General features: G+C 39.6%; 2 protein-coding genes across 5 annotated transcripts; one reads left to right on the top strand and one right to left on the bottom strand.

The window, feature by feature from the left end:
• Positions 1 to 607: 607 nt before the first annotated feature.
• On the top strand, positions 608 to 15505 carry LOC128886140 (mucin-2). 4 transcript variants are annotated; one of them, XM_054140749.1, is made up of 10 exons: positions 608 to 842; positions 5937 to 6075; positions 8408 to 8912; positions 10888 to 11274; positions 12237 to 12449; positions 13156 to 13304; positions 13479 to 13572; positions 13736 to 13999; positions 14976 to 15032; positions 15135 to 15505. In XM_054140749.1, exons 2-10 carry the CDS (start codon positions 5968 to 5970, stop codon positions 15158 to 15160), a joined length of 1803 nt encoding a protein of 600 aa, XP_053996724.1. In that variant the 5' UTR covers positions 608 to 842; positions 5937 to 5967; the 3' UTR covers positions 15161 to 15505. The 4 variants fall into 4 exon arrangements, with proteins under 4 accessions (XP_053996724.1, XP_053996723.1, XP_053996722.1 ...); XM_054140748.1 differs by lacking the exons at positions 5937 to 6075; positions 14976 to 15032; positions 15135 to 15505 and adding an exon at positions 8242 to 8332 and having other exon boundaries at positions 13736 to 14547; XM_054140747.1 differs by lacking the exons at positions 14976 to 15032; positions 15135 to 15505 and having other exon boundaries at positions 13736 to 14547.
• On the bottom strand, positions 15240 to 17001 carry LOC128886148 (pre-mRNA-splicing factor syf2). Its single transcript, XM_054140772.1, has 4 exons — positions 16776 to 17001; positions 16143 to 16283; positions 15766 to 16061; positions 15240 to 15694 (listed from the first exon to the last, which is right to left on the bottom strand). The coding sequence occupies exons 1-4, from the start codon at positions 16866 to 16868 to the stop codon at positions 15529 to 15531; spliced, it is 696 nt and encodes a 231-aa protein (XP_053996747.1). The 5' UTR covers positions 16869 to 17001; the 3' UTR covers positions 15240 to 15528.
• Between the last annotated feature and the right edge of the window lie 137 nt (positions 17002 to 17138).

The raw sequence follows: 17138 nt of genomic DNA, 5'->3' as shown, positions 1-17138 counted from the left end.
ATTAACGTAGTCCAACGATTTAACAAACTCGGTATTTCGTATTAGTGATTATATTATTATTATTATTATTATTATTATTATTATTATTATTATTATTGTCATAAATATTATTACTATTATTGTATTACTTTGGTTTATAGTCGTAGAAATGAATATACCAGTGTTTACAATAAACCTCGGGTTCGTTGATATCTCTATCCATCGCCCAGATTTATTTCCAAAAATTTCTCCGGTAATATTCACGAAATTATGCAGTGGAAGCTTGCGGCACGCGAAAAAGAATATATCTATCTCGACGACATCGCTATCCATTCGTTGGAGATTTAAAATAGCACGCGGTTTCCCCTTCCTCGTGACCACGACTATTACGACGCGTCTCCATTCATAAATAGGGAAGCACTTGTACAAGCGGCCATCTTGACTACGTTGTCTATCGAGTTTCTTTTATTTTGATCTTCAAAGAAGCATATTTTTGCGCAGATCTCCGTAGATATCCGAATGATAAATTAAAATGAAATAATCGCAACACGGTGAACTGATTTTATGAAATTTACATTACGTCCAAAAAAAAAATAGTTTTTCTGTTGACCATCGTGATTCAGTACGCAGTGCACAGCTGATCAGTGGCCACGACGGACGGTCTCATCGCTTGTTCGTGCTTTGAAACCTTCGAAAACGACAGAAAAGTTACTGTTAATCGCGTCACCGTACAGTGACAGTTGAAATTCGAATACTCGACAGGTGGGAAAAAGTTGCACCGTCTGCGAAAGTGTCTTCGTTAAGTGTTCGAAGTGTGCGTTACCGTTCCTCGTTCGTTGGACATTTCCAATGGTTGCCGTCCGGTGAGTTTCAACCACACGATTTGAAGCCGGGATTCTCTTCTATTTAAAGCAGTGGTGCGCAACCTTTTTCCCTAGTGAACCAAGGAAAATAAAATAAAATAATACTTTCCATGGGCCAGATTTCGAGGATAGGGGAAAAGTGAAATAATAAATATTTATGTTTAACGTAACATCGGATTTATTTTAAATTATATGTTGCATCAATCACGATATTCAAGCTGATTCTGATAATATGGATACAAACTATTTGAAACGTTCATTGGTGTAAAGTGAAGAATTTATTGATAAAGGAACCATCGAAAGTATCCTTTTCTCATAAAAAGAAACTTGTGTCATCTTACGTTTTTGAAATAGTAACGTATAACCAATTAAAAAGATAATAATATAGAATTGAAATGAAATTTAAAAATTGAAATAGTTTAATTTTTGTAATAATAATTTTTTCATATTTAAAATACTTGTCAGTAAAAAAGTTTGGTGAAATTTGCCTTACCAAAAAAAATAAAAAAACTATATTCAATATAAATGAAGAAAGAATATTTATCATATGATTTTATTTTAAATACTATTTAATAACTTCATGTAATTTCTAATTTAGATTAACACATGTTAGCATCCAGTTTTGTTTAAATAATTTTCCTATATATTCTTTTTCCTAATTTCCAAACATTTTTCATTTCTTCCCTCTGTTTATTATATTCTTTTCGCTTAAAGATGATTGTGCACATTATGTTGTCTAATATCTAAAAATCGAATCGAAAGGTGAATTGTACGAAAATGCTGGATTATCACTGATTGGCTTCCGCGATGTTTACTTAGCAGTCGATTCTGATGTTTCCTACGCGAAAAGAGTAACATTATTTTCAGAATAGTGTTTATTTTCGCCTCCGATCGTAACTTATTGTAGCTCTGCTCAACGTTAACGGGCCGCGTTCCTCGTCAATTATTATTCTTGGTTCCTTATTTTCGTTCGACATTAAACTCGACCAAAAGACGACCAAAGTAGTGTAACCCCTTAAGGATTAATAAGAAACGGTGAAAATTATTCCAAAAGAGTGAAAATACTCGTGGAATTGGGTTTTCCCTGCATTGCCAGGAGCAGACGAAAACAGCCACGCTGTGTCTCCTGGGTTATTTCATGACACAAATATCTTCCCGGCATGCTGGAATTCCGCTTTTCCTTTTTCGCCTGTCCGGACGAACGACACTCTCGTTCCTCTCTTAAAATCTCCTCTGTCACCGATAGAAGCATTCTGCGTGTTTCGTGCATTCAAATCTTTTTTTCCTTTTCATTCTTTATTCCGGAGCTTTGAACAGACACTGATTCATAACCGGGTAATATATTGACTCGACCGATTACGCTTCTGATGTTGGTTCATGCACGTGTTAGGCAAAATCTAATTTATTGCTTTAGGTCAGTGTTTCTTAAACTTCACCTTCGCTTCCTCTGGATCGAAGCTTGACACATTGACTGCAAGACAAATATTCTTGAAAATTTCTGTTAGAATTGAATATTAATTTAAACTATTGGAAACTACATATGAATGAAATACTTATTATGGCACTTATTTATGAAACTGCATCAAAATTCTAGAATTTCATTTAGATTCATTTTCTTTAATGCTGAATTTTCAGAATTAATTTTTTTAGTTCTTCAGTGAAAATCACTGTCATCCATAGATAGGTGATGTGGGAATAAACGTGTTAAATTATGGGTCGTCCAAAAATCTTTGAGGGTTGGAAAAATGTAAAAAATCATAAAATATTCTTTTTATTATTTTCAAAATATATTTGTATATTAATAATTAGACTGCAGATTTTATGCGTTTATGACGTAAAATGATATATAAAACAGAATGTACGTAATATATGATAAATATATATTGTACAATTATTGTAATAATATTGTTATTTCATTTTGCATAAGTGCATATACCTTTTGGCTATGTTTACCATGTGTTTATTATATTAATTTATATCATAAATGCATAAAATCCGCAGTCGGGTAATTATTAATATAGAGCAGTGGTGAAACTGTGACGATAAGCCTCAAAGTGCATTATTAATTATTATCAAGGGTGACCTTTTGGGATCATGCCGCTACCCAAACAACGGCGGATCAGCTGCTCCAAAAATCAATACATACAATCGAGGTTCGGTAGCCATCAAATTTTGCTTATTATTATCCTCCTTAGGAAATAGCGAGTCTTGCAAATTTCCCAGCAAGTCAATTCAGAATCGAAGATCTCCAGATGATTTGTAAATCAGTCTTAGAAAGCATCGACAAATCGACATCTACCTTGTTCGAGCTGTCGTTTTCGGCGAACCGGATGGTCTCGTAAACGACGACGCGTGCCAATAAACAGTTTTCTCTCTGATTGATGCTTCGCTCACCTGACACTCGCTACTGCCAGGTGCGAAGCAACGGGTGAAAGAGGGAAGCAAATTATTAATTTTACCTAGCGCTTTATTCTCTCCCGTGGCATTGCGCCAAATGCGAATTCCACGAGTACAGTTTCTAACCTCTTACTTATTGTTAGTTTCTTCCGACAAAGAAAATATGCTACGATGTTACTCGAGAGGTTTCGGTCGCATTGTATCTTCAAATACAGACCTACGTTACGTTTCAAAACGTGCGCAATGCAGCTGTTTATTCGATAGTAAGTTTTAATTTCGATTTAAGTTTCGAGTTTTGGTCGCTGAACGATTTGCAAGGAATCTATGAGGATATTACGTATAACAACTGGACTACCGATGTTCAATTGTTCGCGTATTGTACAATACGAAAATACACATCAGTCTGCCTTTGTCGCAGCAAAGTATGCACGGAATATATACGAAATGTATTTATTTATATATTATTTTATATATATATAAATGACAAACGACTAGATGACTTCGTCACAAAAAAAAAATATCAAATGAGAAAGAACCTTCCTCGGTATAAATATGACGTCTTCGCTCGAACTTTTTTGATTTTCAACGAATGTTTTATGAATAAAAATGTATATTAGCAATAGATAAGTCTATAACTGATGCAATAAAAAACAATTTAACAAATAATGTTACGAAATAAAACAAAAATTTTACAGACTTGGCGCACACGCAAGAGTTGGAGAGATTGAAAATCAAGTGACAGGATATCTTAGGACTAACTGATCGCGAACCGCCACCTGCTGCACTATACTTAATGATTCAATGTAATCAGTAAAATATATACATACAGTATATACAGTACAGGATACAGTAAAATCTCCGTATACGCACAAATTTGTCTAATCTGAATCTAATTTCACTTTACACTTTACACTTTACACTTTACACTTTACACTTTACACTTTACGCTTTACACTTTACACTTTACACTTTACGCTGGATTTTATTGGAACGCATCTCCCCGCGTTAAGCGGGGTCTTACTGTATTTACAAGTGTAAACGCAGTGTCAGCTCGCATTGAAATTTCCAGAGCCGACGTTCGATTCCGAAATCCATAATCAGCTTGCGAAACGAATCATCGCGCGATCTTGGAAAGGGCGTGGACGGTATATTAGATAATCCGACTGGATTTTCATAGATCATTCGACGAAACGGAGAGATTTATCGTAATTTTACGCAATTCACACACGCGAGTGCACCTGCAAACTCAGCGCGGACGCGTGGGAGCGTGGCACGCGCAGTGCCGGCTAATTATGTGGCACTCCTCGTGCCATGCGGCACAGGTGTCCACTGTTTCTTTACTCGGTGCCAATTTCGTAACCTACCGGGTGTTTCGGAGTTGTCGGCCTTTGAAATTTAGCCCAGACACGATACGAACATCTCGCATACGTACAGTGGTGTACCCAAGACAGTTTCCACAGCAATCAGTAAGAACAAAACAATATACACGAACACCCCTTTCAAGGAACTCCAACATTTTTGGGACATCCTGTGTACATGTATGTATATGTATGTATATTCGAAAATTTGTAGCCATACATTTTTACTTATTATTATTATTATTATTATTAATATTCTAACAGATTACAAATGTATTTGATAATTATAATCATTGGGAGACTACCATAATAAGCAAAATTTCATGGCTGCTAAAGTTCGTATCTATGCATTGCAATGACCATTAGGTTGAGACTCAGATTATGTGTACGGATGCATTGTAATAAAAATCATGTTGAGGATTTGGTATATTCGTACTTTAATGTAGTGAGATGACGAGTAAACGCATCTGTTTAAACTAGAGTTATAAAGGATTGAATATTAATTAATTTCTACGTAAAACAACATTGAAAATAGTCCTTATGACTGGCCAGTTTTTGATAGGTATCGCGAGGCACGTGCAGCGACCTTTGCTATAATTGCGAGCGCGTAAACGCGTACGATCGCCTACTAATGTTTCAATGGATCATCCGACAAGTCGGACGATTTGCCCCGGCAGGTTCCACGGTCCTCTCCTTTTCATTTTCTCACGACATTGTCTCCATTAATCGCGTCCTCCGTCCGTCCGTTCATCCGTGGTTGAATAATTTGAAACACTCACGCGGAACGACACGAAACCGCGCGAAACGTCATATTTGGAGGGTATCCAAATCGTTTATCCATTAAACCGCAAAAATGTCGACGATCTTGCCGGATTCCAGTGTTTCAACTCGAGATTCGTTCGTCTACGTTCGTCCTGGTGCAACCGAATCGTGGTACACGTATACATTACACACATTAACGTGACTTCATTAGCGGAGATCAATTAAGGACGTTGAAAATGAGGCGTTTTTTTTACGAATTTCTTAAGAATAATGTATTGAGTCGGTCTTTATGAAAGTTACAGGTTTTTTTTCTTTATTGGATGTTTAGCGATAATAAACAATTTTTTTACAATACAAAATTATACGTAAAAAGCCATGTGTACGTACAAGGTGTATGGTAAAAAGCCATATACAGGGTATATGTTTTTCTATCGCTAAAAGTAAGCGAATTATTCAGGCGGCCTGTTTTAAATGCCTCGCCCTGTATAGTCAAAGGCTTAGGGATATTGCAATTGGAAAGCACCCTGTATCGACGAATCGGACGAACCGATGTAACGAGAGAACCTGGCACTCGCAGGTAGGCCTTGCCAGGAGGATGGGGGCCCACGATGGGGGAGTGCCATTGCTCTAACATCGCTATCATGCAGCTGTTCCATGAGCTGAAGCAGCAGTTCCCTGCGCTCCCTGATCACGTCGTCTCCCAGTGCATTGCCCAGGTACAGCTGCTCTTTGCCCGCCAAGTTGCTCCAGGAAACTCGATCCAAAATAGGACAAGTACTTCCGTGGCGTGCGGGTCCTAAAGCCTAATTCTGCGATAACACGGATCACTCCGAACCTTGGAAGATTGTTCACGCTACTCGTTGGATCGAGTCCTCCGCGAATGGCTACCCGATTGTGCAGAGTGTGCTCGTAACCAGTCTGCAAAGATCTGCTCTCTTCGCTCGTCCGTCACCGCAAAAAAAAAAAAAAAAAGAAAACGCAACAGCACGATAACGACTAACCAGCATATACACACGAGCATCATAACCCCTCGCGTTGCGAATTAACGGCACAAACTTTCCTTCCCATCCGTTGCACGAGCGTGGAACCTGTGTGTATCATATTAGCTTGGCCAGAAAGTTTGTTCGATTTTTGTGGCGATTGTTGTCTCTGCAGTTGGAAGGGTTATTAACACTAAACGTACCAAGCGGAGTCAAACGACCTCTTTCAAAATCCTTGTCGTAGATTCGCGAGCAACAGTTTCGCGAATGAGTTCTCTGTAGCTAAACATAATAGAAATAGAATCCTAAATCGAGAGTCGGAGTATATTTCTCTGTTTAAGAAAAATCGCTGTTTATTTGTGCGTTATAAATCCGAACGAACTTTTTGGCCAATCTAATACTATCTACTGACCGACCACGTTAAGTTGCCGAGTGTCTACAAACTGGAGGGGCAAAGCGATTAGGCAGCTCGCTCCAGCAAATACATAGTAGTAAGATGTTATAAAATCACAGACATGAGAAACTTAAGTAGTTTCGTTCGATCCCTGTAATATTTCACTTTTAAGCCAATGGATTCCAATTGTCACTCGCTCTCATCACTCTTACGTTTCTCTTTGACTTTCTTTGTCGCGCGGTAGACTCTTGATGTGAGACGGCGGCCAATAACAAAAATACGTATACAGTAAAGACTGGTGCGAGAAAATCGGGACCCAAACATTGCAGTTATCCAGTCGAGGTTTTTATTCCGTGTTTACAATTGGCTCGAGTCGAGCGTCGAACGTAGAAAAGGATAGAGAGTGAAAGAGAAAGAGGTCAGCGGAAATAAAGCAGTCGGCAGAAGCGTTATCAATCGGTTAGGATCATATTAGGTTGTCCCAAAAGTTTCTTTCGCTTTCTTAATAAGTAATACGTGCACGATAGTTTATGTTTTTATGTTACATTACTGAATCGTGCACGATTCATTTTGCTCCATTACTGCTACAACATGAATATCTATGAAATTAGATTGTCTGTTTATATAAACACGACCACATCAAATAATCGAGTGCAGCTCGCGAAAGAAACTTTCGAGACAACCTAATATTACACTGCTCGCTCGCAGAGCGTCAAGGAGGAACCCCGTCAGTGGTGAGGATAGTCATGTTGCATTTATCCAGTCAGTCCTGTCTTGCACTTATCCAGTCTTTACTGTATCTCGAGGCAGTGCGGCGAATTTGATTCGACGGCAACTTAACGCGATCGGTCTGTACGTCCTTGTGTGTACTGTACTATCTACGTTCTTGTGTGTTCGGCGTTTGTATTTTTCTACTTTTTAACACTCGGAAACGTTGGCGATGGCGTTCCTTAATCAGCACAGATTGAACGCAATAATCTAATCTCTTGCGATGATAACGCTCCGCGCTAGAAGCTCTCAGATTTCAGTCCCTGAGGAATCGGCCATCTGACAGAGAACATCGTGCGATAATAACACGCAGATTACGATGAAACTTTATGCACGAGTGAAGCAGGGGAAAAAACAGTATCATTATTTTTGATTACGGGCTGATGTTAATACGATAGTAAATAATATTAGTAGAAAGTTTCACAGAAGAATGATGATCGTGTAGAATTTTCTCTTCGTATCATACAAAATAACGGAGATACTTTAGGCATAAATCTTAAGTGACTCGCCCTGTAGGCTGTTAGAAATTTTCTGTTAAATTCAAAACTCAATTCAACTGAGGAGTCCATTCTCCCTCCAGAGCGCGCTAGCGACGCCCATTTCTGCCCACGAGGGCAGCGAACGGGTTAAACGTCGACGTGCTTCGCGAGCACGGTTGGACCAGAACGATAGACATTGCCCATGCACGGGAGGTACAGCTGGACCGCAAAAGGTTAACGCAGCTTGCATCGATCCCCTAGGAAGCGTCCAGGTTCCGAAACAACAGTCAGCTATTATGAAAGTCCAGAAGGGCCAGGAGGGAAGACGTTTCCCGTAAAGTTCGGCAAAACGGTCGTAGGGAAATGCCTGCGAACGAGTTGACGACGAGAGGAAATTGGCTGACCCGGGTGCATGTGTGCGTTGCAGAACAGTCACGATCGGGAGACATGCGCGAGGAGCCTGCGCGCCACCCAAGAGTCACGACCGTCTCCGGGCGCATTCCCACCGGCTGCTCTCTGCGGCGTGCTCCAGCAGCAACAGCAGCAACAACCGTCGCCACAGCAACACCCACAGCAGCAACGAACGAGCTTGGCAACGCAGCAACGTTGCTGCGCTATGAGCCTGGCGCAACGAACCACAGCGACAAGTAGCAACACGCGAGCACACAGACCAGCCTCACTGGACATCGGCACCACGCGACGCTGCCCTCTCAGCTGTACACGCGCGAACACGATATCGGCGTCGTCCCCAATCGCGGCTAACCCTGCCACCCCCTTCTCGGCGCCGGCTGCCTGCCCCAACAGAAGCTTTTTCGACGATTGCACGGGCCCAGCGGACGCCAACTGCACCAATCACATCCAGAACGCGGGGAAGGAGCCACCTGGATTCGAGCTGAACGTTAACGTTGCCTGCAGTCCTGCCGGCAATCGCGGTATGCATTGTACACATTGGCCGCACCAGACATGTCCGATTGGATTATCAGTTCGATGCCACGGCAAGGAATGATTGGTGTGGTCGTAAATAAAAGTATAATAGAACCTCGATGATTGCGGGAAAACGGGGCTGGGTGTTCGTGCAATGATCGAGGTTCGTGCGGTATAACCGAGCTATTTGAGGTTTTAACGAGCCGGTTCTTCGTGGTTGATACTAGCAGAAGCATCCGAATGAAATGCGTGTCCTTTGAATGAGGTACTCCGACGGTTTGCGAGCTAGTTCCTTCGGGGATTACGTGACATACCAATGTCGAGTAGCGTAGAGTAGAGCAGAGTGGACAAAAAGAGACAAGAACAGTGTAGAATAAATTAGATTAGAGTAGGTTAACGCAGCAGATCAGAGTAGATGAGTGGAGACACGAGTAGACTAGAGCACTTTTGTAAATATAAAGTTCATTTTTACGGAATTCTAATTTTGTATCCGAATCGGAATTGTTTCACCTATGCAGTTATTCGAGACACGCGGAAGAAATTTCTCAGTAATTTCTCAGTTGTGTAAAACGTGATTAAAATTCTCGAATAAATTTTATTCCTTACGTGGAAGAAATGTCTGACACTTGAACAATTCGGATGCCATTCTATCGAGAAAATCTGACGAGTTATAGTTCGGTTTTAACAGTGTAAACGGTAGGCGAATAAAGCTTGGAGAAACTGTGCGTCAGGAATGGTAAGGGGCGAATCGTTTCCGCAGATCCGGCGGCGAGTAGTTGCAACATTATAGCAGTATATTTGCGTAGATAAATTTGATACATACACGGCCGTTTGCTTACGCAACGAGCAATTGCGTTGTAGAGTGCATCACGTTCGTACACAAATAAAACAGGTTCCTTCCACGTGCAACGGTTTTTATTTCTGATTGGACTACGCGTCGTGACCTTGTGGCGTATACATCCCGTGAGTCGGCCGATCAGACTGGATATTCCTTTTGCTCGCAAGGGAAATCTGCGATTCAATCTTCAAAGGAGACCTAAATTAAACTGTTTGGACGAAACGTTTCGACCGTAGCCACATGTCCTTTTCAAGAAATATTCGGGGTTCTACTTTAAGGTATGCTACTCTACTCTACGTTCTTCTATTCGACTATATTTTACGGTACTCTATTCTACGCTACTCGACTTGGCACTACTCTACACTAAACTACTCGACTCGATGGTACTCTACTCTACGCTACCCCTACACTAAGCTACTTGACTCGATGCATCTTTACTCTACTCTACTCTATTACTATTCTACTCTACTCTACTCTACTCTACTCTACTCTATTTTACTCTATTCTATTTTACTCTATTCTATTCTATGTTACGCAATACCAGTGTGTCAGATAGGTCGGATACTGGCAAAACATCGGAGTATCTTATATTCAAAAGACACGATTTACATCTGAAACATGTAATAGCTAAAGGAGCACTCTGTATATACACGGTGGAAGATAATAGGCGTTTACCGAATACTGTAACCTAACTGCCTAAACGCATATATTTATCGATTGGCTGCAAAGAGCTAAAGGGCTCTTATCATGCACGAGAAATAAACAAAATTTTGTCTTCCGAGGATACGATAATAGCTCCTTAACACTAAACCTATCGACGTTCATTTGTAACTATTTCTACCGCGATAGGACGTATCGTAACTGTCTTAAAGACAGTTTTGAATAATCCGTGAGTCGATTGTATACATATAATTCATATACTACATATAAAAACGATATAGAAATGTATGAAAACAGTCATTTAACCGGTGGTAGTAGGTTTAGTGTTAACTTCCAATTTACATTTCCCTGTAAAGACACTTAAAAATCCAAGTTCATCGCGATAGGACACCAGAAGATGTAACAGATAGCTGCACCTGAAAACGTTCCTCTAGAGTTCTACGGCACTTGATTTAATCTAATCTGATTTCACTGAATACCTGCAGATTTTCGAACGGTGCCGACGATTGGCGGCGTCTGTAAACGAAGCGAATTGATCATCGATCCGCGGTCACATTACGCGGAGCCGGTGGTGAACGTGGAAAACACGGGTCCGCAGATCGATCACACACGAAGCTACACGTCGGTCAGCCTGACGCTGAGGCCGCCGTCCTCGGAGCCTCAACCTCCGATCGACATCAGATCGCAGGGCTCGAGTCTGACCTACTCGAGCTCCTCCCTCGATCCTCGGGGTTTTCAGAGTCGCTTGCAGATCAGCATCGGCGCAGGAGCCGTTGGCAGCGTGGCCGCTGCGAGGATCAGACCGCCCATGGGCTCCAGCAGGCCAAACAGCTTGATACCACCAGTTCAAACCGGTCCTCAGAGGCCACCAGGTCTGTATCGCTCGGTTCCCATATTTTCACCTCTACACAGAGGTTACAACTTACAAGAGCTAAATGCAGGATTAGTCACCTAAGATTTGTATCTGAAATACCTCAGTTGCTTTTAGTGATACGAAGATATGTATCCAGAGGGAAATGTTTGGTTTCAAGGGGGACATTCTATGACAAACAAAAACATTATCTCAAGGTCATATTTTCATGAATGAAGCATTTCAAGGCCATCGATGTTTTTTTGAATGGAATGGGTTCATCCTTTTCAATATCGTAATCTTATAGCTGTTGAAAAGACGAATTCAAACATATATAATATATTGACCTTCGGATGACCTTGTGATTTAAACCCGCTTAATTTTTTTCTATCAATAGAAAACAATTATGTTCCGCGTACGAGGAACGGAGATATTTTAGGTACAAGTCTTGGGTGACTCACCCTGTAAATAGATTCAGTTCATTGTAATTTAAATCTGCAAATCATTGTTTCTACAGGTAACTACCAGCGACTGAGCTGGTTATTAATTCGTTGGACCTTGATGCGTTGATAGCAATGTCGATTCCTAAGTTGTTTATATATTCTTTTAGAACGTGTAAAGTGGTACTTGAAATGACAAAGATATTTTTTATCTCCAATTTACGAGTGATAGCAATTGCAACGTCTTCAACTTTTGTTCGAGTTCGGCAATCATGACAAAAAGTTTCCAAAGGGTTTATTGTTTTGAAACTTTATTTTTAGGTGAAACTTTTCGCAGTATTATTTTCGAGCTCCAGGAGCTTTCCGTCATGCTCGATGGATAGCAAAGGGGATCCATTGTCTAAAAGTATTTTTTTAGAAAATTTACCATTTAACATTTCCTAAGAATATTTTCTTAGATAAGGCGCTTATGAACAAAGATTGCCGTCTCCCAGTCGCCTCTCGAGTGCAAAGGATCAATCTAATCTAAACGTATGACATTCAGGTCTTCCAGCAGGACCACCTAGCCAGTTGCCGAGGCCCACGACGACTATGAGCGCTCCAACCACACCTTCTGTACCATCGACAACGAACATCGTTCCTACCAACAGCCTTCCAACGACACCGTCAGGACCGACGACGACCTCGCCACCCTCTAGTCCCGTTGGCGAACGAATACAGCCCAATTCCGATCAGAATCGATCGCCGTTGAATCAAGGTATCTCACCCCCTACCCCACGCGGGTTTCTACCGAAATAACTTTCGGTTAGGCTATTTTTATTATCCGCTATATTTGCTCCGATACCGAGTGAGCCGACCGTCTTTGTGTTCCTCGTTGACTCGCGTTACATAGCAAATCGTACACGTATAATTACCTGCGGATCTACCAGTCAGTCCGTCGCACGTACTACACCCACGCGCGTAACACTGAGAACGATATTTACGCATTCCTGACCCCACGCTCCGTCTATACATAGCCAGACTCGCCGTTACTCTACGCGGACCACCTGATCCGCTTTTCCTTCTCACGAGTCGGCTCGATGTTGACCACGCGTTTCCTGAACGCTACGATTTAGTCCAAGTCATCGTACACTCAAATATGTACACATTACCTATTCAAATTATACGAACATTTCGATTTTTGACATAAACATGTTCCCCAACGTCTAAACATTCATATACTTTCAAGTATTATTACAAGAAATTATATGCTTTATAAATTACATTATTTAATACGTCGTGATTCCTGTTTGCACGTTCTGTAGATAAATGGCACCGAGTGCAAAGGGTTTAAAAGCCATTCTTGTATTTCTGTTTCTTGTTTTTTTTTTAAATAGAACTATGTCTTTTTATTTAGATAGATGTGTAGTCAGTTCCGAGAGTCATTCTTTGACCAATAACACTTTAATTTCTTATTTTCATAGTGGCGGAGCACCAAAGGAAATTGGTAGCTGAGCAGTTAGCCAGAAAGGAAAGACTCGCCAGGGAACTGAGGGCCGAGAAAGGACGACTCGAAGCAATGAAGAAAGAACTGCAGTCTCTCACAAGGCCATACGATTCCATGCCGCCACAGGTACTTACAGGACCATCGTAGTGATACATTTCTTTAAAAAGTAACAAGTTTCTTTTAAAAACATCTTTAAAAACCTCGGCATATGTTACTCTGCAATGTATTCGATGTGATGTGGAATTACCGAATTACCAGACCTACCAGTAAGGCCTACTTAACCAATGCTAATTTTTGCAGGAGCTGAAGCTGAAGCTGAGAAGCGAAATTTATCAGCTGCAGCTCGAGTGTGACAGACTAGCAGACGAAGTGGATCAGTGGTCGGACCCAAGAGGTAAGAATTTGATGACGATTTCGATAATATCGGGTACTTTCCAAATTGCTTAACAAATCTCGACACATATGTACACAGAAATACACAAAGTGTGTAGCGTTGTACATGGCTCAATTGGAACAAAGTTTTTCCACAAAACTTCTATCGTTCTATTTTTTCGTAGTACCGCTGGGTGAAACGAATGAAGAGTTTTATCAGGACATTTACACCGGTCAGCCTCTACCACCGGTACCTGGCAGTTTTAATCCACCGCCTTTGCCAAGTCAACCTCCTGCCTGGCGATCGGAGCTGACCGGTAACAACGTCGACAGAGATGAACGAGATGGTCCCTCTTGGGTCTGTAGAATGTGTACATTTGGTAATCATCCGTTGATGAACAAATGCGAACAATGCGACATGCCGAGACTGTTGGATCATGGAAACACAGGTACGGCTACGGAGAAATCGATAGGGGAACTTTCAACCTCGTTAAAACGCTTCGTCGTCGCTCCACCGCCCCCTCCACCACCGGAATGATAGACTGACGTGTGTGCCTTAACAGCATGTGTTTTTTTACGTGATACTTTTGGCGAATTGACTGACTTTTACGCTTCGAATACTGTGACGGAAGTGCACAACCAAAGGTGATATTTGTTAATTACTAATTAGAATACTTGCTCATGAAAATTGTATACGTGTCCATTTACGGTAGCCGCAAATGAAGTGGAATGGCATAATACGAATAAAATAATTCTTTTGGGTTGTCCAGAAAGTTCGTGTCAATTTTTAAGAAAAACTCAAAGGCACATTTGAATGTTGACATGTATTTTCCAGACAACCCAATATAACGTACTTAATGTTAAAAGTAATAGCTGGTTCTGTGATTTTTTAATTAATTTACTTGAAAATAATGTAGATTTAAACTTAGTATAGGCGCATGTCTAATGTGTTGGTGTACTATAATTTACTTGAATATTATTAATAGTTTGGTATCGCCGTATTGTGTTGTCTGTTTGAGTGAGTATTGCAACGAGTTGATTGTGAACCGTATTTTTTATACAAATTGGTAAGTTGTAATATTATTTAAATGTTTAATATCGTCTGCAACTTTTAAAGAAGATTCTTAGTCTTTTTACGTTTATCGCATAATTAAGAGAAAAACTAATTTTGCACAATTCTTAATCCTAAATAATGACAATAAGAGGAGCTCGATAATAAATTCCTTGTCAAGTATAAATTTGACAAAAGAAAACATTTGGTCAAAAACTAGCTTCAGTTCAGATGTAAATATATTTTTAATGTTTTGATTTGGATTTATTCTTTAGAGTATAGTGATTAAAAATTATCGATACTATAGACACTGAAAATGTCACGTACTATCAATCGCAAAAGTAAGTATGGCAAATTTGTATGTCATTTTACAGGCGAGACACAAGATATTCATATACGAGTTACACATCATCACAACTTTTCGCCAAATCGTGAGTATACCTTGAAATACTATTGTCGATATGAAAGTCTTATAAGAAATGAAAATACAAAGTTGTACGTGAACGATATAAAAAGAGGCTATTTTTTTCCAGGAACAGTACATAGTTGGGTGGTATGACATGAACTGCATTAGAAACTGTATATAAAATTATCGTTTAAATTAAATAAAAAAAATTGTTGTAGGAAATCAACAGATCGCCAGAGGAGAACACAGAAATTTATTATCTTAATTCTATTTAATTTGTTTTTTATTTACGATAGCGTATGTCATGTGAAATTAATATATAATTTGATATATAATTTGACTTTTTCGATACACGAATATGGGAAAATTGGTAAACGTGGCGCTGTAAAATATACCATTTGCACTTCTAGTTACTAAACAGTCAACGACTTAACTATTCTGACTTCTATTTGTATGAGCTTTGAAATACTATTTAAAATACAAATTATTTGTAGTAAGTCCATTAGTGTAACATTCTCCCATTATATAGCTGTACCCCTTTCCAAGTTTAGTTTCGTTTCCCGTGTGTATTCTCCATAGAATCTCTCTAATTTCTGGTTGAACTTTGCATTACGTTCGTTGATATAATCAATATCGGCATCATCATTGTGCATCCTTCTCCTACTATACTTATCCCTCTTTGCAATTCTGGAAAAATTAAAGAACGGTAGAACACGAATACTACGATTAATGCGAGTATATCATAATCAAATACTAACTGTTTCTCCAAATCTTCAACCATCTTATCGACAGCCTCCTTTTTATCCTCGTGCAATCCATGTAGTATGGTATTTCTGTCCCCATAAAAAGCTGGGCCCAATTTGTCTCTAGCTGCATCATAGGACTCCATATTTGGTTTGATATTTTTCACCAGCCTATTGTATTGTCGTATAGCTGCTTGTTCGTAGTCTGAAAAGCCTGGATCAGGATTTTTTCTATTTTTTTTCTTCCTTGCTATACGTTCTGCTTCTGTTGCCTCTATGTGAAGTAACTTTGTTCTTTCGTAATCTTCTCCCTGTAAAATACATAATAAATAACAAAAAGATTCCATTCCATTTTGATGTACTACTTATGAATTATACGTTATGCTGTTTACTTTTTCTTGAGCTTCTTTCCTTGCAGCTTCATCTTGTATGATCCATTCTGCTTGTCTTTTACGGGATTCCCAATTCGAAGGGAGTTTATTTCTCTTGTCCTCTTCTACAACCTCCTTATGATTTTGTTGCCTAGCCTCGTTCTATGAAACAAACAGTCTCTAAAAAATACTTTCTTCAAATAGAACTTTTTAAGAAAATAGAAGAGATACGAATATCAAAAATAAATTTGACTGAGAGATGACTCTCAGTCGTATCTTAATGTAATGCATTAATTCAAGACATGACTATCAGTTACATCCTAATGTAATGCAGTAACTCGAGAGGTTATTCAAAGTCAATCTAAGATTAGCATTCGTGGCAATAGAATGCTAACAGAACATCTCGAGTTGCTGGTAGATACCAGAACAAAAGGCCTCAAGTACAAAGGATTAAATCTTCTTGAAGTGCCAAAGGTTTTTTGGCCAAATTAAGGTTAATTAAAGGTAAGTTCATTGGAAATTATATAATGATAGTTTACACACTCTTGAACACAGTCATAAGTGATTAAACTGTAGTAACAAAACTCTTAAAAAAAAAAATACAAAATTTAAAGCATAATTGTAATGGTAATATTTCGACATTTTCATACTCACTCTCTTAGCGTGAAGATCTCGTAAACGTTTCATTCTTTCCGCCTGCTTTTCTTTGAATGACTTTTCAGTAGCAGTCGAAGTTTCGTTCTCCATCGTGAAAATAGGCTTCTAACAACTGGATAATATTCTTCAAAACGGATTATTGACACTTTTCAATAGGTTAAGTCGCAATTGTCAAGATCAACCAGGCACCCACCAAGAAGGGTAAGCATGCAGGACCGAAATACCGAAAAATGTGGCGCCGTGTGAACCGTCCAAGTTTGTCGTTAATAGTTCCCACTTTGCGCAGCTAGATGGCGCCACATTTTTCGGTATTTTTATTTATTTAAAAAATTTAATATCAGTTAATAAATAGTGTTCAAA

This window comes from Hylaeus anthracinus, unplaced genomic scaffold (genome assembly GCF_026225885.1).
Source record: "Hylaeus anthracinus isolate JK02 unplaced genomic scaffold, UHH_iyHylAnth1.0_haploid 11982, whole genome shotgun sequence".
Lineage (NCBI taxonomy): Eukaryota > Metazoa > Arthropoda > Insecta > Hymenoptera > Colletidae > Hylaeus > Hylaeus anthracinus.
Note: the sequence above shows the minus strand (reverse complement) of the source record. Positions and strands in the feature narration are given on the sequence as shown.

Excerpts from the sequence above, each read along its gene's own strand:
- LOC128886140 (XM_054140747.1), top strand. The coding sequence starts at position 5,968 with ATGGGGGAGTGCCATTGCTCTAACATCGCTATCATGCAGCTGTTCCAT. Across the intron at positions 13,305-13,478 it reads ACGATTCCATGCCGCCACAG|GAGCTGAAGCTGAAGCTGAG; the intron begins GTACTTACAGGA and ends TAATTTTTGCAG. Across the intron at positions 13,573-13,735 it reads TCAGTGGTCGGACCCAAGAG|TACCGCTGGGTGAAACGAAT; the intron begins GTAAGAATTTGA and ends ATTTTTTCGTAG.
- LOC128886148 (XM_054140772.1), bottom strand. The coding sequence starts at position 16,868 with ATGGAGAACGAAACTTCGACTGCTACTGAAAAGTCATTCAAAGAAAAG. Across the intron at positions 16,284-16,775 it reads GAGATCTTCACGCTAAGAGA|AACGAGGCTAGGCAACAAAA; the intron begins GTGAGTATGAAA and ends TTTGTTTCATAG. Across the intron at positions 16,062-16,142 it reads GGAAAGAAGCTCAAGAAAAA|GGAGAAGATTACGAAAGAAC; the intron begins GTAAACAGCATA and ends TGTATTTTACAG.